Here is a 23,090-nt window from a genome sequence, read left to right on the forward strand (position 1 = left end):
CCGGACCACCCCACCTGGGAATCAAACCCAGGACCTTCTTGCTGTGAGGCGACAGTGCTACCCACTAAGCCACCGTGCTGCCCCATTCAAGCTAGACAATATTAAGAATAAACAAACAAAACAACAAAATAACATTGGTGATTCCATGTTTGTAACATTTATCATCATGTAAGGTAACAGTTTCCCATATAGCAATTCAGCTGACTTTTTAAAATCAAATTGTATATTATTATACCAAGCAACTATGTGTAATAAATATCTTGTTTTATAGGATGTGGAAGGACATGATATGGATAGGAACTGCTTGATTTAGGTTGAAGATCAGACTGGAATGATTCCCAGAGGAGATGCTGAAGTGAATGTTGGAATAAATCTAGAACATATTACTCAATTATACTGGATGTTTGTAATGAGGCCCTGGTGTTTGAATAGGCCTATATAATTTCAGTTAGCACCCATGTTAGAAACACAAGCTCCCCCTCCGGTAACCATGGTACCCGCTCTCCTCCCCAACCTGCAGCACACACACACACCCCCCCCCCCCACCCCCCATGACCAGTGACGTCAGCGAGCCGTCTTTTTTTTTGTTCGCTTAATCCGAGCGCATCCATTTTTTATGTACCGACACAGTGACGCGCACACACACACGCACACACGGAGAGAATAACCCAGTTCTGTTTAATTAGAACCAGGTAAAGAGAGAAAAAAGAACCGGATTAAAGAACCCGACTGTGCGGGTAACATCGCGTGTATCTGCTTGTGCGGGTCTAAAGCGAGCACATCCTTATAATAAGCAACCTGGAGGAATAAAACACGCCATTGTGCTGTTAGATCCATAAGATTTCCATCGGACTACTTTATTTACACGCTAATACACAAGAAATGTGAGTAGTTTTGATTCCTATTCGTTTTTATTTAATACATTTAATTTTTTCTTGGTTGTGGACGTCTAGGCTGTCGGTGGGGGTGACATTTCTAGAACGCGCTTGTGGGAGAATTGTGTAAAAACCAAACACTGGAGGCCTTTTTTATATAGAAAAGATTTTATTCATGTTTTTATTTCTACTTTATGTTCTCATATCTGTTTTAAAGCTTTGGCTTATTGCAAATTATGTATTTTTAAAATAGGCTGTAATCATATATGGGTTTATTCATAGGCGTTATAATAGGATATGTGGCCTGCAGAGTTCTTTACACCTACAGGTGCAACATCACCTGCTATTTTACTTCTAATTAAAATCTATCTTAGTTTATTTTTCATTTATAAAGCTATTACTGATGGAGAGTTAAGAGACTTGGAAACGCCTAGATGCAAGATTGAATTGTCTTTGTTGGATAATTTGGATGTTATTCAGAAAAAAGATGTAAAATATTCACATATTAATATTTAAATATAAAATAGTTGTTGGTTTATTATATTTAAAACATAAATGTCTGTATTTGGACTTAATCCATTATATCTGGTCAATAATCCATCCCTAAAGTGAATATAAATATTAGGATCAATGTTTATCTCCTAATAAACAGGTAATACTATCCAAAAATATAGTCTTCACAAAAGAAAATACCCTGTTAAATGTAGACATAGGTGTTTTATTCATGTACACCATCACCATCTTCCTAATAGTGGTGGGGGTTGGGAGGGTCATATTGGTCTCATCTCTTTTAAAACAGGGCAATCAATCTAATCAATAATGCAGCTTTTCTACTCATTATAATTCACCAAATTTGGTTGAATATATTCTTTATATAAATTGTTTTCTAGGAACCACGGTTTGTTTCATGTTGCTCGCATGTGTATGTTGTAACCAAATGGCTGGCATGAACATGTCTCCTGCGCAAGATGGCCGAGCCACAGCCTCTTCAGAGCTGAGCTGAACACTGTCACACCAGATAAAAAAATCTAAATTTAATTTCTGTACGCAACACCACAATGCCAGTACCAATTTCATTATTTGTTGTTATTGATGTTGAGAAGGGAAGTTTGCCCAGCATTGGACATAAAACAATAAAACAATAAAACAATGAGTTATGTACTGAGTAGTTATATATGATGTGGGGTTTAAATAAGGGATTGGCAATATGTAATAGTAATTATTGCCATAACATGATCAAAGGTTGCATTATTTAAGTGAGCTTATCCAAAACAGCATAAAAAAGGGGAGGTAGAAATAATACCAAGAACCCAAAAGACAGAAGTTTCTTTAGAAGGAAAAAATGTGTCAGGTTCAGTTAAATAATCAAGAGGTCTTAAATTTGTACCGGTTTTCCTGTCTTCACCAATGGACCTTAAGACATACATCACAGTACAAGCTTAATGTAAAAATGGGCTATTATTTATATTGTCTCTGTTTTAATATAAGTGGGTAGCATTGTCGCCTCACAGCAAGAAGGTCCTGTGTTCGATCCCCAGGTGGGGCGGTCTGGGTCCTTTCTGTGTGGAGTTTGCATGTTCTCCCAGTGTCTGCGTGGGTTTACTCTGGGTGCTCTGGTTTCCTCCCACAGTCCAAAGACATGCAAGTGAGGTAAATTGGAGATACTAAATTGTCCATGACTGTGTTCGATATAACCTTGTGAACTAATGAACCTTGTGCAATGAGTAACTACCGTTCCTGTCATGAATGTAACCAAAGTGTAAAACATGACGTTAAAATCCAAATAAACAAATAAACTCTGTTTTAATATGGGATCTTAGATTAAATACTGCAAATATATATATAAAATGCTTGCTATATATATATAAAACCAAATTATCATGAAATGATTGTGATAAAGGCCTCACTTTGGTTCTTTACTTAAGTCAATGCACAAAAAAACTTATTTTAAAAGTTCATTGCTTTTTCTTAGAATATAACAACCTCTCAGAATAAAAAAGACACATACATCAACTTAGATTCAATATGGTGGTGAGATGTACTTTAATGCTATTAAACTTTGTGGTATGGCCTCTTAATTCCTTGTTAGTGATTATGTCTGACTACAGCTGATGACTTATCGCTTCCCATATAAATAGATTTAGTTTGACAGCATTAATTATTAAATACATAAAAACAGTACTTTATTTGCCTAAAACGGTAGAAAAACCGAAAGTGTCACCGTATTTTGAGAGGAAATGTACCCAGTTGGACAAGAGTAAACCAAGAACCACCAAGACAGGTCTGCTATGATTAGAATCTGCAGGAACAAAGGTGACACTCTCCACAGTCAAGCTTGCTTTACATTGCCATGGACCTAGAGGTAGCCAGAAGAAGCCCTTGATCCTATATCGGGCCTTTAAAGCTCAAATAAACTTTGATGTTAATCATATAAACAAAGAAAGCACAGAAGCAGGGGCTTGTTTGTTGCCTGGCTGGCAGCCTCAGAGCTCCAGGTGATATAAACTGCTTGACAGTTACTTCAAGGCAGACCTGTATTTCTGATGTTCTGAGATTACACTAGCAAAATATACATGCATTTGACCTAAAGTGTAGAATTCTTATTACTCAAAGACTCATTAGAATATTTAAATAGATTATTTTGTGTCAGTTTTAAAGAAAAAATGCTTGCTATTTTTATTATACCTAATGTCAACTATACACTTGTTCTGACAATCATTGCGTAAATGTATTTGCTGTTAAACACAATCTGGCATGTAGAACAAGTTAGTTTTTGGGTTTTGCTTTTGTTGTATTAATTAGATGTTTAACTTTTTTAATTAACTGTTTAGCTGTTGAATAGTCCACCATTTAGGGTGGCATTGTATGGTGTTGGGAAGTTCAGGATAGTATTATATGGTTGTTATTATTTTTGTGGTCTGCTGTTTAGAATGGTAGTATGTGGTTGGACATTTAATAGTCCACTAATTTCTTTAAATTGACCCGAGGTGTCTGGTTTTGGAAAAATAATGATGGTTTGTTTTCTAGACCATGGTTTGTCAGATGTACCATGCCACTCCCTAGCATCATGCTAAGCTTTAGTACACATTTATTCAATTATGTTAACCCTTGTAATCTTTTTAAAGATTTGTGACAGCTGTTTAATAAATTTCTGAGGTTTACAGTGTTACAGTGTATTATTACCTGGTTTTGTTCTATAAGCAACAGCTGAGGTGTAAATTAGCCCTGGCAGTCTTTTCCAGGATCCCATGCCATCAGTGTTAGTTTAGTAGACACGTATTTGTCACACAAATTAGCTTATTTATAAGATATTTTTTCTTACATAAATAGGATGCAGGGGTTGTGGCGTTACACTGAAGTGTGTACAGTAATTACAGTGTAAGTGTGAATATCCCAGTATGTTAACTTACCACTTATTGTAATATTACTGCTTATCTAATATATGGATATTGCTTATTTACAGTAGTGAATCGTGACACTTTAACATTATTATGTACTCTCCTAAAGTGCTGCAAAGGTTAAGAAACAAAAATTGAGACGACAGCTCATCCTTAGAAATGCAACTAGCAAACAGCACAGAAAGGGTTACCACTTACACAGAATAGCTCATTTCTTAAACAAAATGAAAATCCTCCCTTTAATTTAACCCTTCACATTTCACCACAAATAGGTGTGTATTAAGGATGTATTTGTTTGTAAAATACTGTTATCTTAGGCCCTTTCTGTTCCCCTCTGCAAATTTAAGAAAAGACCTTAGAAAATGACTTCAGTAGATCAATATGGGTGTTTTAGTCAGTGTAGTACAAGGTATGAACTGCTAATCACCAGTGGCAGCAGGGTTGGTGATTACTGACCGGCTGAAGGTGACCAGAGGCATCTAAATATAGGCAGCAGTGAAGAGGCTGAAATAGAACCGGAGGCTGGATGAGAATCTGCTGTGTTAGCAATGCATTGTTTTTACATTCTTATTTCACCTCTATTCTCAATTCCTCAATATTTGTATAGAACAAATTAAAGGTACATTTTGTGAATGTGTTGTAATTAAAAATAGCATCTAACAGTGGATGAGGGCTTAACTGGAAAAGAACAGTGGTGACCTTTATGCACACTTCTTTCTACAGCTGGTCAAACAGCACAACAACTTTGTACAACACATAAACACAGTGGACATGTTATCATCATGATAATCACCAACTACTGTATAATGTATTACAATAATGTTGAATATGTTTAAGACAGTGCTGCTTTTGAATTCTGAAAAAAAGAAAATGATCCAGACACCCAACATTCATATTGCACTGATTTAGTTTTACTCTGATGGGTGGCAAATCACATGTCTGAGGAATATAGTTTTATGCCTACCTTTGTTTTGCAAATGTTCTTTTTCAATTTAGGCATAAATTAATTCCCTGTTACACTCACAACCTCCACTTCATACACGATACCACACTGGCCAAGAAGGGACTTTTTCTTTTAAGTGAGATTTTATTTACAAAATCCAAGTGTAGCCACAGTTTATAGATGAAAACCAACAGTTTATTTTCTGTGGCTTAAAGAACTGACATCAAATTTTACATACAAGGTATGTGAATGGCTTTTTCTGTGTTTTATATTTCTTGGTCAGTGTGATCTGTTCTATGCAGCACACTGCTTTGCAAAAAGCACAGTTTGATTTTTCAAATTGTTTTTGTTTCAAATTTTTGTTCTTGCTTTTATTAGACAGTGCTACCCCAAATTATTTTGGAAGAGAATTAATAGATTTCTATTGTATTCTATTAAGCATATACACCGATCAGCCATAACATTAAAACCACCTCGTTTCTACACACATTGTCCATTTTATCAGCTCCACTTACCAGATAGAAGCACTTTGTTTTTCTACAATTACTGACTGTAGTCCATCTGTTTCTCTGCATGCTTTGTTAGCCCCCTTTCATGCTGTTCTTCAATGGTGAGTGTAGAAACAAGGAGGTGGTTTTAATGTTATGGCTGATCAGTGTAGTTATCTAGTTACCTAATCATGTGAATCGTGCAGTAACATCTGCTGGCAAAATGTGGAATTACCAACATTAAAACTTTTCCAAACTAGTTGCTTTTTCTGGAGTTATATTCTGGAATCTCAGTTAAAGAATATTCTGGAATCTCAGGGCAGAAAAACCTAAGCCAGATGCAAAAATCATTAATAGGGCAAATCCTTGGGCATTTGTAACCTTTTGGGCATTTTTTCTAACTGCTCCATCCTGGTCAGCTAAACACAATGTGAAACATACCTAGGACAGAAAGCCAATTCCTAGCATCATTATAATTAAACTTTCCAGCCTGGAGATACTGAGGATTTGAACAGTTTTTAATGATACCTTTCATCACACTCTGTCCTGTATTTTTGTGGTGCTTGTTTTAGAGACCTTTTCCTTTTTTACATTGTGTGGGTTTTTTGTTTTGCTCAACAGGTCTGCACCAGGCCCAGCCGGCGCTCCCGCCTCAGAAGGAGGGAATCAGCCCCCTCCCAACATGACCAGCAACCGCCGCCTGCAGCAGACGCAGGCTCAGGTGGACGAGGTGAGCAAGTCCAGTTCATATTTAACCTAATGAATGTAAAAAGTAAGTACTGCTCACCAATGCTGCTTTATAGTAGAGCTGTGACAGTATGAAAATCATGTTATGATAACTGTACTGTCCAATATTGTGTTTTTTTACACACCACAGTATTTGCATTTCAACCCATACCAATAACTTATAAATAAAATGTTAATGATAAGTGACAACTGTGATCCTCTCTGCCTAAATATAGAGTTTAACCCTGTCCAGATAATCACTTCATTTTTTTCCAAAATGTTTCAGCTTTGTTGTTTAGCAATGATGCTAATTTACTGTAGCAAAATGTCATAGTTCAGTTAGCTTCTCTTCCATTAGCTAGGCTATCATCTTTTGTGTATTTTTAAAATGAATTTCCTTTTATTTATTTTTGCTGTATTCATGAAAAACCCTTTCATGTAAAAAAAAAATCGATATAAGGTTGCTGCTGAAATCACAGCCTGAGCCAGCAAGCTGCTTCAGCATGTTTTAAAATATATTAAGTATCCATATTTAAATAAAAGCTTTTGCATTATTAAATGCAAAAGCTTTGTAAACCAACTGTTGTAAGCAAGTTTGTGAATGCTGTTTCCATCGTAAACATCATCAAATATGTTTATTGGCACTGAACAGCAGTGATTTTAGAGCTAATGTTTGTTTTAATTATAGATAATGGTTATATCTGATGTGACGTGTGTTTGTGCTCAGGTGGTGGACATCATGCGTGTGAACGTAGATAAAGTTCTGGAGAGGGATCAGAAACTTTCGGAACTGGATGACCGGGCAGATGCGCTGCAAGCTGGAGCCTCACAGTTCGAGACCAGTGCTGCTAAATTGAAGAATAAATACTGGTGGAAGAATGCCAAGGTGAGTGTCTTAACTGAAAAGTGGTTCATCTTGGAGATCAGAACCTGCCAGATATGGATCTTTCTCAGTATCATTGTTATATTGTGTTGTATAGGCTTGCATTTTTTAAATAAAATAATAAAATTATTTATCTGATAAGATAATCTAGGGCAGATGGAATGCTTTTTTGGCCCTTTCCATCCCCGCATACCTCATTTATTGGATTGCAGGGGTCAGAGTTCAGTGGCAGCTGTTTTACGGCACCCCTGGAACTGAGAGTGTTAAGGGCCCAACAGTGGCTACATTTCAGAGCTGGGATTCAAACCCACTACCTTCTAGTTGGAAACCCAGAGCTATAACATCCTCCCTCCCTTTATAAAGCATTAATGCTATCTAAATATTTTTTCCTCTGTCACCTCCCTCTGAATTCAACACTACAATAGTCACAATATTGCAACTTGTCCAAATGAACAATACAGTATAGGCAATACAATGTCTGTTAAATGTCACAGTATTACCTTTTATTTTAATATTTAACAATGTGTGTATGTTTGATCATATAAACCAAACTAAATGTAGTGAAATAAATATGTTTATCCACAGTGGGACTTTTTAAAGGTTTTAATGAGATTATGAGACTTTAATTATCTGTATTAATCCACCTGTGTCTCCACCTTTCTGTAGATGATGATTATTCTGGGAGTGATATGTGTGATCGTGCTCATCGTCATTATCGGTAAGAGAACAGTGCTTTTCTTTTTTTTCTATGCTTACTTTTAATACTGAACAAATCGTATTTATTGAGGCTGACAGATGAATAGATTTGAATAAATTCCTGTAGATATCATTATATACAATTAAAATCAGGAGTCAAAACATCAAGACGCACATCAAGGCACATCTTGCAATTTCAGTGTTTTCTAAAACTGTTATTGTTCTGTCACTAAATAATTGAACCACATTTGAGCAATTGTGATTGACTCGGAATGGCAACTGTCTTGTGTCCATTTACATATGTCTTGTTTAAATTGTTAATTGTTAACTTGTTACAAACTACGTGAAACATTTTTTCAGCTGAATTTGTGAGGAATACCCAAACTGTCACACACTAAAAAATCAGGATGTTCAGATGTAATCCAAGAACTAAGTTACCTTTTCAGTCATAACTGAAAACTCTAACGAGAAGGCCTGTGTATGCCTGTGTGGATTTGTGCCCATTCAGTCAAAAGAACATTTGTGTGGCTGGGCACTGATGATGGTCAAGAAAGCCTTAACTGATGTTCCAGTTCATTCCAAAGCATTTCAGTTGGATTTTATTAATTGATTGATTGATTACTTTATTGATCCCTGAAGGGAAACTGCAATTTACCAACATCACAAGCATCACACAAAAACACGTCAATGCAGTGCAAGTAAAAAATACCAGAAAAAATACGAAAAGACATAGACGGTGACAGGAGCTGGTGTAACAGGCTGCCACTAGCACAGAGCCATCTTGGTCAGGTCAGGGCTCTGTGCAGGGCGCTGGAGTTTTCTTAAACTGAGAGTTTCTTCATGTCTTTATAAATCTTGTTTTGTGCACAGGGGCACAGTCATGCCAGAACAGGAAAGGGCCTCCCCTAAACTGTTGCTGCAAAGTTGGAAGTTCATATTTTCCCTGATACAATTGATTTATTACATCTGTTAGCAGCTGTTGTGACTGAAACACATGTCACATACAGTGTATATTAGGTAGCACACAGTACTTACTTTATGTCTCAGCCTTGTGTACTGTGCACTGACATCATTTGTCCCATTTTCTCTTACAGTCTACTTCAGCACCTAAAGGGCAAGTCTCCTACCCCAGTCAACACCCGGATTACAAGACTTCACCTACCCACCCACAAAGTGTAAATCTGTGCCCTTGATAAACCCATAAGGACCCCAGTCTCTCTGCACCCCAGACCCAACCTGTCAGAGTGTGTGTGTGTGTGTGTGTGTGTGTGTGTGTGTGTGGTTGTACCTTCCCTGTAAATACCTTCAGTCTCTCTGAGATCTTGTTCACAAACTCAAACAGCAATCATGGCTATCTCTGATCTACGGTGTGTGCGACTCGTCCTGGTTTGTAGAGTTCTATTCAGTTTTGTAGTGTGTATGTGAGCGTGTTTGTATTTCTTTGTATTATTTTTGTATTGTTTCTTTTTTGTACAACTTGGCTTGACGAACTGCCTAAAGATCTGTGTGTATATAGCGCACATTCTTTCTCCACTGTTTAAGTGTGTACTTGAACACCTCTTTAACTAAGGTACTCATACCAAACTCTATGCCGGAGTTTCCTTATATTTTTTTCTCTCAGAAAATAGTCGCCTTTTTCGTAAACTGCCAGAAAAGTTCTTTGGACCAATGCCTGTAGATGTTTCTATTTTTATTATGTCTGTAGTGTCTTATATCTTGAACATTCCATTATAGCAGGGTAGAACTGTGTCGTCCGTAAAATACAAACAGGACAACATTTAGACTTTGAAGAGAATAAAGGGCGTCTCTTAATAGCTCAGCAAAAATATCGCTTACCTATGTAAACAATACAGCGAATAGCAGAACCAGTGAATGCGCACCTGTTCCACCAAAAAAAGGGAGTGCGTGCACAAGAACCTTGTTTTTGATGGCGCTTTTGAACCTGAAATTATTTATTTAAAAGTACAACCAAGCTGCCAGCAGGTATAATCTTAAAGCACACGCATGTTTTCCGTCTTTTGATATTTTAATATAAAAATTATCATTTTTATAGTAGAACTAGATATAAATATATTTATATGTGATTCTTTTTTCAAGCAGTAAAGGGACCATTAGCTCAGCTGCTCTGTGTGTGTGTGTGTGTGTGTGTGTGTGTGTGTTTGTTGGTTTTAGCTTAAGTTTATACACTGCCAAGCACCTGGGGGGGGGTTTGTTTCTTCCGCTCCTTTGTTATCTGCACTGATAGTACGAGTTTGCTAATATAATCACCACACTCGCATCACGCTCTAGTCACGTAGCGTCAATCTGTCAGCATGAAATGAACCAGTGATGATGGGTTCAACCACACAGCAAACTTCCACCTCCACCCACCTCCCATCTCCACAGATCTCCCATCCCCCACACCCATATGTACAGTTAGCTCATCTGGCTTACTGTCCATGTTATCTTACTTCATCCTGATTAGACTTTACATTCTCATCAGGTGTCGCCTGGTATTCTTAAAGGAATGAGATCCGACAACCAAGTGGCTAGGAGAGACTTGCAATTTTGTTAGCATTAACAGTGAGTAATTAGTCCCAAAAAGCCTGTAAAGAATTTTGAAAGGTGTGTTTTTGTGTTTGTGTGGTCAGCGTTTTGTGTAGCTGAACTACATGTATGCTGTCGGCACAGACCATAGAGCAGAATCTGGTTAGTTTTCAGGAATTCTGCTCAAGAAAAGAATGGAACCAGATTTTAAAGAGGCTGTTCATAAGGTTTTTTAGTAAGAACTGGATATTTAAGCAAAAAATGTCAATTATTCTCAGAAAATAAGAACCATAAATTATGAAAAAGTTTCTGTTGTCTCTTGCAAACATCTTGAAATAATCTACCTAAAACTTTTGGAAGAGACAATAAAGCGAGCTAATGTCACATCTAAAACCTTACGTAGTGCCAGAACAGTTTAATCTGCCTGTAGGATTCTGAAATTATATAGATTACAAAATTACTTCTAGTAATTTCACCCAGCAGTAGAAAAGCTCTGTAAATAAACTACCCAAATTAAAAGCAAGCTTGTTAATGTGCTTATGTTTAATTAACGATAGCAAATAAATTCAAATGAACACCTTTTTCTCCATTTATAGCTAGAAACTGGCTCACATTAGTTTTAAAACTACTTAAAAAACTGACAATGAAAAATAATGAAAGGCCTTGTTGGACTTCCATAATCAAGTACTTGTGAAGAACCATCTTTGATGTCATCAAAAACTACTTTATTTATTTTTTTATGATCACTTGTTCAAGCAAAAACAGTTTAAACCGACCAAAGACGGTGTTTCGCTAATACTGCCAACTGCCATCAAAAACAGGTTCAGGGATAAAGCGTTTTCCTATATTCTGTCCAATCTCTGGTTCAAATCTGGCTTGTTTAGGCCGCTTTGTTTAACAGAATTAGCATCAAATCTGGAAATGGACTTACTTCAAGGTGTTTCTCCATAACATGAAGGTGTCTGGTGATTTTAAAGAAACTCTAATAGCACAACTCTTATTTCTGCCCTTGAGATGCTAATTTATTTGTAGCTGTAAAAAATATAGAAAATATACAAAAACCTTTAGTGTTCGGTGTTGTACTGTGGGGTAAATCTGGGGGACAGGGGTCCTATTTATTCAGGTATGCAAAAAAATTGAAATTTGGCTGATTAGTTGCAGATTGTCATAAATTTACCAGGTATTGGGGTAGGACTTGTGATCAAAGGACAAATCATGAAGAAATCAGCAGCACAGATTCTAATAAACCCGGATGTTGTATGTATGTGTGAATTCTGTTTCCCATGTGAAAGTGCACAGTTGAAAACAGATGTTTCTCTGTGTTGCAATTTTGTTTTAATTGAAAAGTGTGCAAGTGAAGGAAAGGAAACAGGCGCTGGGAATTTAGCAATGCTAATCCGGTTGACTTGTGTGTCTTCATCGTCGGAGGGAAATAAAATGAGACGTGTGACACTTAATTTAAGTCACAGCATCACCCATGTTAGGTTAGGATCTCATTTTGAAATATTTTCTCTGTTTTATTTTAAGCCAGTTTAATTTAGATGGCACTTTAGGGCACAGTGCATCATTTGAATTGTTATTTTGATTCTTTTATTTAAGTGGAGAGATAAATTATTTGGGAGCTTTAAGTTATATTAGCATTGGAGTGGAAGGTAATATGTCTGTGATGCGATTTATGTTAAATGTCTCGTATTAGCAATCCAAAGTGGCTGAACTGTGGGATCATAACATTGGCCAATATGCCAGTCCTGGACTTTCTAGTAACTTAAGAAAAAAGGTTTAAATGCCACTATCCTTAAAAACTCCACCATCAGTATTGTGTCCATTAGCTAGCAAAAATGTTGATTTGCAATGTAAGCTGAGCTGATAAACTACTGTATAAAGACTACATTAAAATTCACTACGCTAGATGAACTTGCATATCTATTCACTGGATGTACATTTTCTAGCTACCATCATTTATTACACTAATAATACTCACACTCCACACACAAATCATACACTTTAAAGCTAATCATAACTAGCTCTCTGAGCCCTTAACACGTTGAGATAGCTAAGCTCAATTTTAAGCTTCCCTGCAAGTACAGTCTGATTATGTACCAACAATAAACTTCTATACAAACTCCAATGACACTGTTCTGAATTAATTAGCTAGTTAAGACATCATCTTGTCTAGCTACTACATCCCTGTAGCTGTTGCTGTCTAAGCTAGCATGCATTCATCTGTAGTTATTATTAGCATCCACTTCCATTACAAATACAGCTCTGAACCTAGATAAAACTAGCAACTGGCCTGCCTGATTCCCTAGAGAAACACTGTTCCATCTTCTGAACTTGCTATTACGAGACACTGAACTGAAAGCCAAGATGCTAAAATGTTTTGCATTCAATTTCTTTTATTTACTGAATATTATTATATAAAGGGAGGTGGATGTGTATTACCCCTGCTCATCTGGGCTTTTCGGAGGGACCAGGTCAGAAGAACACGGGTAATACAGTCTACATTTTTACTATTTTATTTATTTATCACTTAGCTGTTTTAGTTCGATTTCATTTTACAACATTTTTAAATATTAAACTTGAAGTCAAATGTAACAGGAAATCATACACAGAAACAGTTGTAGAGTAAATCTGTCAATGTCTAATTCTACTGATGAACATTATGGGATTATATATATATAATATAAATATTCATATATATTGGGGAAAAATGTCAGTTATGATGACCTGTGTTTATTGTTCCGAGTTAGACATTAAAATGTGTGTGTGTGTGTGTGTGTGTGTGTGTGTAAAAACAATGACAATGTTAAACAGAAATTAAATATATCAAAAAAAGTGTTTGTGGTCTTTCATGTTTTGACATTTTATGTGCAGTTTTTTTTTTCTTTGCTTGCTCTAGTCCAGCGGTCCCCAACCTTTTTTTCAGCACGGACCGGTTTCATATAAGATATAATTTCACGGACCGGCGGGGGCGGGAGGATTTAAAATAGAATATCAGTAGAATGAAAAATCAGTGTGAATCCTAAGGTTTTTTCTTGCAACGAGACACTGCTCCCACCTAGTGGTGATAGGAGACAGTAACACCCAAAGAGTTTTGGAAATTTAATTGTTCTTGTAGCAATCTCTAATTTTTTATTCTTTCTGTGTGGCCCGGTAATAAATGACCCACGGACAGGTACCGGTCTGCGGCCCGGTGGCTGGGGACCACTGCTCTAGTCTGATACTTTTTCTATGATTTAATTTTTCTCAATTTTAAAGGCACTCAGGCTCATGCTATACTACTACCGCTGAGATCCGAGGTTTGAATGTCAGCAGTGCAATATGCCAGCTGGGTGTCTAAACAGGTGTCAGGAAGGGAATCTTGCGTCAGGCAGTGCCAACTCAGGCTTGCGGACCAGAATGATCTGGGAAAGGCTGTTTCTGTTGCAGAATGAATGTGTACAAAGTGAGGTCAATAAAGACACGGTTTGTCAAATTTAATGTAAAGGAACTCCACTGGCCTGTACAGAACCCAGACCTCAACACCAGTAAATACACTTGGAATGTAAATTAACACAATCTGTAATCTTGTGGAAAGCCTTCTTAGAAGAGTGGAGGCTGTTACGCCACAAAGAAGGTCCAATTCTCTAATAAGTGTAGAGGCTTTGGAATGGGATGTGCAACAAAAGCTCATGGTCAGGTATCTACATCTGTGTGGTACAAGATTTTGACTCCAGGTGTAATGGATGTGATGGTGCAAAACACAAGGCAGCTGATGGGTATGGTACACAGGACCTGCATTGTCTGATATTGTATGAGAGGAATGAGAGCAACACAAAAGAACAAATACACAGAAGAAAATACACACAACCTGGGCGTCACCAGGAGAAACTAGCTAGAACCAGCAGAACTTTATGTACAAAGTACATGAGCTCTCGACCTTCATTAATATAGCAGAATATTTTATATAAAGATTTAAATATATTTATATTTAATTTATCGTGAGTGACTGTGTATGTACTTAAATTTCCTTTTTCATTTGAGCCATGAACTTAGTTAGTTTAGGCCACACACTTACAGTACTTCAATTTTTCCATTTAGTCAATGAGAAAAAAGTATTAGTAATAGTAAGTGTATGTAGACTTTTGACCATATATGTTTTCTGTATAAAAATTATATTAATTGATTTTATATCCACATAATTATAACTTTTAGATGTTTCAGTTCATATTAATGCCCATTGTTTTGGAATGAGATGCCAGACAAGGTCATTGTCAAGTGTTCACATACCTTTGGCCCTTTCCTGTAGAGCCCCCTAAATAGGGAGTGTGGGGGGGCATAAAGAGGAACTAATGGTGTTTTTTTTTATTTAGTTCCCAACTTGAGGTCAAAACGTGCTGCTTAAGGCAATTACACAACTATTTCACTAGATGTAGCCAAGTTAATTGGAGACACTAAATTGCCCTGTAGCTGAATGGGTGGGTGTGTGTGTGTGTGTGTGTGTGTCTGTGTCTGCCCTGCTATGGACTGGCGCCCGGTCCAGGGTGTTACTGTGTGCCTCGCGCCCATTGAAAAGTTGGGATAGGCTCCAGCACCGCGCGACCCTAATTGGATAAGCGGTTAAGACAGTGAGTGAGTTTATATATTATAACATATTGTGGCGCCGGCGAGCAGGAAGGAGAGCGTCAGGGCCGCGAGTGAGCTGCCCTTGGCAGTTCACTCAGTGGTTTAGGACATACACTCATTCATACACACATTCATTCATACAACAGACAAACATATAAGCTACTTACCCAACCCTCACCGCAGCCAGCCCACTCCCAACAACGGGATACACGGCTACGGTGAGCTTAGACACCACTGCCGCAAGGCTTTCTGGGTAAAGCCTTTGCCGACGCTACACTGCCCGTTCCCTAATGGTCAACCGTCCCGGTGACCCACTCACCAGCATCCACTGGGTGGTTCCATGTCCGGACCGCACCCCATTACACTGCTGCACCTGGCCTACTGGAACACCGCACTGACCCGATCAGTGGGCAGGGCACAAGAAGACAAACACCATCCTCTCAGCCGCCAGTAATACATGCCCCCGCAGCAACACCTGGGCTAGCGCAATCGGGCAGATCGGGCAAATTGGCCCACCAAACCATCAGAGCCACCCAAACACCACGATCCCACTTCTGACACCAATGTGGCACCAGCGAGTAGGAAGGCGAGCGTCAGGGCTGCGAGTGAGCTGTCTTTGGTAGTTCACTCAGTGGTTTAGGACATACACTCATTCATACACACATTCATTCATACAACAGACAAACATATAAGCTACTTACCCAACCCTCACCGCAGCCACCCCACTCCCAACAACGGGATACACGGCTACGGTGAGCTTAGACACCACTGCCGCAAGGCTTTCTGGGTAAAGCCTTTGCCGACGCTACAATATATTAATGTTTTTTTTTATGTTTACTTGTTCAGAACTCACTTGCTCACTTACCCTCAGCAGAGTAGACCACAGCTTAATGCAATTACACAACTATTCCACTAGATGTCCCTCCAGTGCTGAAAAATAAACTGTGAATAAACATGGGATCTTAAATTCATTCTTTTTGACCGTTTGTGTCTTTAAATTAGTTTTAAAAATATATCGTCTTAAAATGAGTCTTATAAGGAGTTCATCAAATTGAAAGGTAAGTCATATTATCTAATTTAACTACAGGTTTGATTTGTTTAGGAAATTTTCTTTCCATTTCATTTTCATCAACCGACATTGTGGTCAGGTTTGTGGTGGGTCCTGTTCCACGTGGAAACACTGAGCACAAGGCTAAACACTGAGAGGCTGCCAATCCATCACAGGGCTTGATATGGGTGTTGGATAACGTTTTGCTTCAAATTTATTAAACAAATGTTTTACTTGAGGTCTTTCTGTGTAACAGGTGTCCGTGTATTATCTAAAAGTGTTTCTTTCTTAAGTTCTTTCTTTATTCTATTATTTGAAAGAAGTCGGACTCTGTTTAGTTTAGAAACCGTCAACAATTGTTTTGAGTTCCATTAGCGAATCCTGGAGAGAGAAAGCAGGAAAACACGACTTATGAAGCAAGAAATAATCCCTAGTCAGAACTAAACAATCTAGAAAAATCTTTATTAAAACCACGACCACAGTCCTTCATTTCAAATGAGCCAAAACGTTTGGTGTCCGACGTTTATTTGTACAGTCTGGCACTAGAGTAATGTGTGGTACTTTTCATGCAAAAGTAAATTTAAACAAATAAACTGACGTTGCTAATGCAAGAATAAATTTGCTTCTTTTCACTTCTGTCCAGTAGGAAGCCTGTATGATCAGGGTTGCCAGGGTTGCAGTATGATCAGGGTTGCCAGATAAATCCCCGAAAAGCAGCTCAATAGACAAGCAATGTTAAAATCATGTTTCTCAGAATCGCTCATTTTAGAATAGCTCACGTCTAGTATTATTAACAATATTCATAATAATAATAATAAGTGAAAAGACTAAATGAGGAAATTTATTTACTGAAATAAATATATTTATTCAGGAACATGGCAGCCGTTTCTGGAAATAACTGCCTTTACTAGTTTACATGTACTGTATGTATATATATATATATATACAGTGGGGTCAAAAAGTATTTAGTCAGCCACTGATTGTGCAAGTTCTCCTACTTAGAAAGATGATGAAAAAAAAAATCCAGGAAATCACATTGTAGGATTTTTAAAGAATTTATTCGTAAATTATGGTGGAAAATAAGTATTTGGTCAATAACAAACAAGCAAGATTTCTGGCTCTCACAGACCTGTAACTTCTTCTTTAAGAAGCTCTTCTGTCCTCCACTCGTTACCTGTATTAATGGCACCTGTTTGACCTCGTTATCTGTATAAAAGACACCTGTCCACAGCCTCAAACAGTTAGACTCCAAACTCAACCATGGCCAAGACCAAAGAGCTGTCGAAGGACACCAGGAAGAAAATTGTAGACCTGCACCAGGCTGGGAAGAGTGAATCTACAATAGGCAAGCAGGTTGGTGTGAATAAATCAACTGTGGGAACAATTGTAAGAAAATGGAAGACATACAAGACCATTGATAATCTCCCTTGGGGTCAAGATCTCATCCCGTGGGGTCAAAATGATCATTAGAACGGTGAGCAAAAATCCCAGAACTGGAGGGAACTGATGAATGACCTGCAGAGAGCTGGGACCAAAGTAACAAAGACTACCATCAGTATACACACTACGCCGCGAGGGACTCAAATCCTGCAGTGCCAGGCATGTCCCCCTGCTTAAGCCAGTACATGTCCAGGCCCGTCTGAAGTTTGCCAGAGAGCATATGGATGATCCAGAAGAGGATTGGGAGAATATCATGTGGTCAGATGAAACCAAAATGGAACTTTTTGGTAAAAACTTAACTCGTCGTGTTTGGAGGAAGAAGAAGAACCCAAGAACACCATACCTACTGTGAAGCATGGGGGTGGAAACATCATGCTTTGGGGCTGTTTTTCTGCAGAGGGGACAGGGCGACTGATCCGTGTTAAGGGAAGAATGAACGGGGCCATGTATCGTGAGATTTTAAGCCAAAACCTCCTTCCATCAGTGAGAGCATTGAAGATGGAACGTGGCTGGGTCTTCCAGCATGACAATGATCCCAAACACACCGCTCGGGCAACGAAGGAGTGGCTCCGTAAAAAGCATTTCAAGGTCCTGGAGTGGCCTAGCCAGTCTACAGACCTCAACCCCATAGACAATTTGTGGAGTCCGTGTTGCCCAGCGACAGCCCCAAAACATCACTGCTCTAGAGGAGATCTGCATGGAGGAATGGGCCAAAATACCAGCTACAGTGTGTGCAAACCTGGTGAAGACTTACAGGAAACGTTTGACCTCTGTCATTGCCAACAAAGGTTATGTTACAAAGTATTGAGTTGAACTTTTGTTATTGACCAAATACTTATTTTCCACCATAATTTACAAATAAATTCTTTAAAAATCCTACAATGTGATTTCCTGGATTTTTTTTCTCATTTTGTCTCTCATAGTTGAAGTGTAGCTATGATGAAAATTACAGACCTCTCTCATCTTTCTAAGTAGGAGAACTTGCACAATCAGTGGCTGACTAAATACTTTTTGGCCCCACTGTATATATGTATATATGTTTATATATTGGGCAGTACGATGGCTCAGTGGGTAGCACTGTAGCCTCACAGCAAGAAGGTCCTGGGTTCAATCCCCAGGCAGGGTGGTCCAGGTCCTTTCTGTGCGGAGTTTGCATGTTCTCCCCGTGTCTGCGTGGGTTTCCTCTGGGAGCTCCGGTTTCCTCCCACAGCCCAAAAACATGCAGTCAAGTTAATTGGAGACACTGAATTGCCCTGTAGGTGAATGGGTGTGTGTGTGTGTGTGTGTGTGTGTACCTGCCCTGCAATGGACTGGCCCCCCTCTAGGGTGTTACTGTGTGCCTTGTGCCCATTGAAAAGCTGGGATAGGCTCTAATTGGATAAGTGGTTAAGACAGTGAGTGAGTGAGTTTATATATTAGAACATATATTAAGTTTTTTTATGTTTACTTGTTCAGAACTCACTTGCTCACTCACCTTCAGCAGAGTGCTACTGTACAGACTACAGTTCATTAATATACAGATTATCCTCACAGCATCTTTAGGGCAAAACAAAGAAGCAAATTCATTCATTAACTCATTTCACTTACAGCTTTGTCTTGGAAACTCTAAACTCACTTTCTGTCATTTTTTTTAGAAGCGGGTCGAAACCCAAACCCCGAACTCTTTACAGACAGTTACTGTAACTGGAAATAAAACTCACCATTCCACCAGCTTCAATACCATTTCACCCCAAAAAGGAAACTTCAGACAATTAAAAAAAACTTGTAGGGTAAAAGAAACGTTGCATAAAAATAATTTTGAGTGATTTTACATCATGTTTGCATCACAAAATCACAAAAAGTAAGTAAAACAAAATGAACAAGAAATAAAAAATTCACAGTAACAAAACACCTCACACCAATTCCAAGAAACGAACAGCATTCGTATAGGGTATTCATAATCCTTTCCCGCCCCTCCAGCAAGAGTCAATCTGTTCTGTATTTGTGTTCTGTTCTGTTTTATACAGTCTTCTAATCTTTGATCAGTCTGTAATAAAGAACAGAGCTCACAGGTGGGGACTGTGCCACCAATTGGAAGGTTGTGGGTTTAAATTCCGGCCCTGCAATGCAGTCACTGTTGGGCCTTGAGCAAGGGCTCTAACTCTCCCAGGGGCGTACAATGGCACTGATCTCTGCCTCAGGTGGACTCATTACAGTGAGAGAAACCAGTTAAATTTTTCACTGACCTGCCAACCTCAAAAAAATTCTAGTTGATGCCATGGAGCAACCTAAGGATTCACTAAATATTTTAGTCTCCAGCATTTGAAATGTTCATTTCTGATGTACAATGATTTATGTGATTAAGATTTAGATCTAGGACTTGCTCTGTGGCTGGTACATCTCACAACACATAAGCAAGATTTATTAGGTTTCTTGCAGGGTTTGTTGTAATAAGCAGATGTTCTAGGTAGAAGATCATGGAATCAAGGCAGGAGTTTGAGTTATTGACTTCTGGTTGGAACTGGTTGTTAAACAGCAGCCAGAAGGTTCCATCCCAAATACTAAGCTTAAAATGATTTTTGCACTGGCATTAAGACTTGCGTTATATGACCAAAAGTATGTGGACAACCCACTTTATTCAGGTATTTCAGCCACACCTATTGCTAACAGTCACAAAATTAATTATATAAAGCAGGGTTCTCTGTGACCCCATGAACAGTGTGAGATGCAGAAGGGTTTGACGTGCAGTAACTCCAGTAGCCTTCACAGAGCCCTTTGGAATGTATTAGAAGGCAGATTACAAGCCGGACCTACATCAGTGCCTGACCAGACAAATGTTTTACTGACTGAATGGGCATAAATCCAACAGACACACTCCAAAAATCTTCCCAATAAAATAAAAGCTTTTGTAGCTGCAAGGAGGGGAGGACTCCATATTAATGTCCACTGTTTAGGAATAGGATATCCATTGCAAAACACAGCTTTGGCCATAAAGTATATGTGTGAACACTCACTGTTACACAATCCAGTGTTGCTCGGTGCCTGGTCCGTCTTGCTTCACATGCGGTGTTGATTTATTCTGCTTTATAACATATAAGGAGTGAATGCATTGCAGCAGTATATTACACACTCATTTTAAGCAGCGTGGCTGTTTTTACCCCATTTCTCCTCCCTGCCCCCCAAATACTTAGCATGACTCCTCCATCCACCCCCAGCAGCATTCCCACATCATCACATTCCACTGAGTTTCCTGTTAAACCTTATCTCAGCCACATGACTCAGCCAAAAATCTGACGAAACACATGAGCAGTTACAGAGAGTTTGGGAATAGATGTTCTCACGGACCAATATATTAGGTGCATCTATTTTGTACCTACACTGATGGGTCATTATAAGCTACACTTGCCATATAGGTGCATTCTGTGCTGTGTGTGTACAGTTACTGACTGCCTCACACTGACCATATGCTGTTTTAGGTGCTGAAGCATTCTTAGAACTGCAGTTACACTAACATGGTAATAAGTGGTGTACTGGTATGGGTGTATTAGGTACAGCGTTGCTGTTGGGTTTATTGTTTTGTATGGGGCACTACTGTCCCTCCAGCATTAAGATCTGGGTCTCACTGCTGCACCTTTGACATTTATGGCAGTACAACAGGTCTAAACGTTGTCACTGTTGTGATCAGACACACTACAAATACTGGATGCGTCTAATGGGAAGAAGGTCAAATGTGGATGCTGCTTCAACAGCGACTCATGTCTGGTTCAGGCACTGCCAGGAGCAGTGGAGGAATATAGATTGCATAGCTTGTTCCTCCAGACTTGTTAGGGCTACTTGTGAGAACACAAGCTGGTCAGTAAAAAGTTGCTGAACTGGCATCAACTTTTAGTTTACAAATATGCCATAATAAAGACAAGCAGAAGAGGGACTTATGTCCCATTAACATTTCAAATTTGGAAGCATGTAATTTATGTTACATAATTGATTTTATACATCTGTTTGCAATGAGTGTAGCTGAAAGACATAAAATCAATAACTAGAAGGGGTGTCTACATCTTTTTGGCCGTATAGCATAGCTTTCCATGTGCATGTGGTTAGAATCATGAGTTCAGGGTAAAAGGGCAGTAAATCTGTCTCTCTAAAACGGGAGATGTTTATTACATCTCATAAAAGTACAACAGGTCTAAAACGAATCCTTTCATCCTGACACAACAACCAACAAAAAATCTGGCAACCCAGCTACATGGAGAATACAAATGTCTCCCGAAACTAAAATACATGGCGATTTAATAACGACTGTGAGGGATCTATTAAACATTGGGCTGATGGGCTTTTAGTTCATGTGTGGAATGCAGTAGATCTGATCAGCATAGAGAATCATTATGACCAGAGGACTGGGTTTTAAGTATCTCCAAAACAGTAGGAGGTGTCACACTTGGTGGGTGGCGAACACTCATTAATACCAGAGGACATCAAGGCTATGGTATCTGGTACAGACCAACAAAAGATTTAATGGACTGAAACTGCAGATGATTTTAACACACACTATCTGTGTACATGGCTGCATAGCCAAAGACCAGTCAAAGTGTCAATGCTTAATCCTCTTCAGCATAAAAAGCACCTACAATAGATATGCAGGCATCGAAAGTAAACATTGGAGCAATGGAAGAAGGTTGACAGGTCTGACGAATCCTGTTTTCTCCTTGATCATGTGGTGGACAGCTGAGCACATGTGTATTTCACATCATTTTACACACCCTAATCAGACATAAAATGTACAATCTGGCAACACAGAGAATAATGTGAATTAAACACAGGAACTGTATGGCTGTTTCTTAGAAGTCATGGTATTCATGATGTCTTCTAAATCTAAACATCTACTCCCAACTGCCTGACTTTACAAGCCTCAGAGGACCATAAATCTAAAATCTGGCAACCAAAAATCCTACATAACCTTCATAAAGAACAAGAAAGGTCTTTCTGAAGCCAGACGTGTTCACTACATCTCATAAAGATCAAAAGGCCTTGTGCACTTTGTGACACATCACTACACAGCCAGTGACCGTCAGAAATGGGGGAACTGGCAACCAAATGTACACAATAAAGTGGAGAATCTGCACAAAATCCTACTGGCATGAGTCCCATCCAAACCACATATGTGAAACAGATGAGTCAGACACATGCCAGACAGTGCACATTGGAAACATCCAGAACATTCTATGTTTTTCTGGGTTTCTCTCTCTCTCTCTCAAGATTCCAGATTCCAGATTCCAGATTCAACAACAACTATTGTGATTCTTTGTTCGGGTCAACGTCCAAAAGGGCTTGGATCCAGCTCGGCATATGGAGCTAATTAGAACCGAACTCCATCCCCCTCGTTTTAATCCCCCGTCTCGTCATTATATGTGCTCACACTTCTTTATTTTTACGCTCCACCTCTACTGAAGACACTCCTTCCCCTATTCTGTCTCAGTCGTGGGCTG

General features: G+C 38.7%; 1 protein-coding gene across 1 annotated transcript; it reads left to right on the forward strand.

The window, feature by feature from the left end:
- The first annotated feature begins 646 nt into the window (after positions 1-646).
- On the forward strand, positions 647-9,654 carry vamp2 (vesicle-associated membrane protein 2). Its single transcript, XM_063014064.1, has 5 exons — positions 647-884; positions 6,326-6,434; positions 7,158-7,316; positions 7,980-8,031; positions 9,104-9,654. Coding segments are annotated over exons 1-5 (339 nt in total). The 5' UTR covers positions 647-882; the 3' UTR covers positions 9,121-9,654.
- Positions 9,655-23,090: the final 13,436 nt, after the last annotated feature.

This window comes from Trichomycterus rosablanca, chromosome 18 (genome assembly GCF_030014385.1).
Source record: "Trichomycterus rosablanca isolate fTriRos1 chromosome 18, fTriRos1.hap1, whole genome shotgun sequence".
In the NCBI taxonomy this organism is placed as follows: Eukaryota; Metazoa; Chordata; class Actinopteri; order Siluriformes; family Trichomycteridae; genus Trichomycterus; species Trichomycterus rosablanca.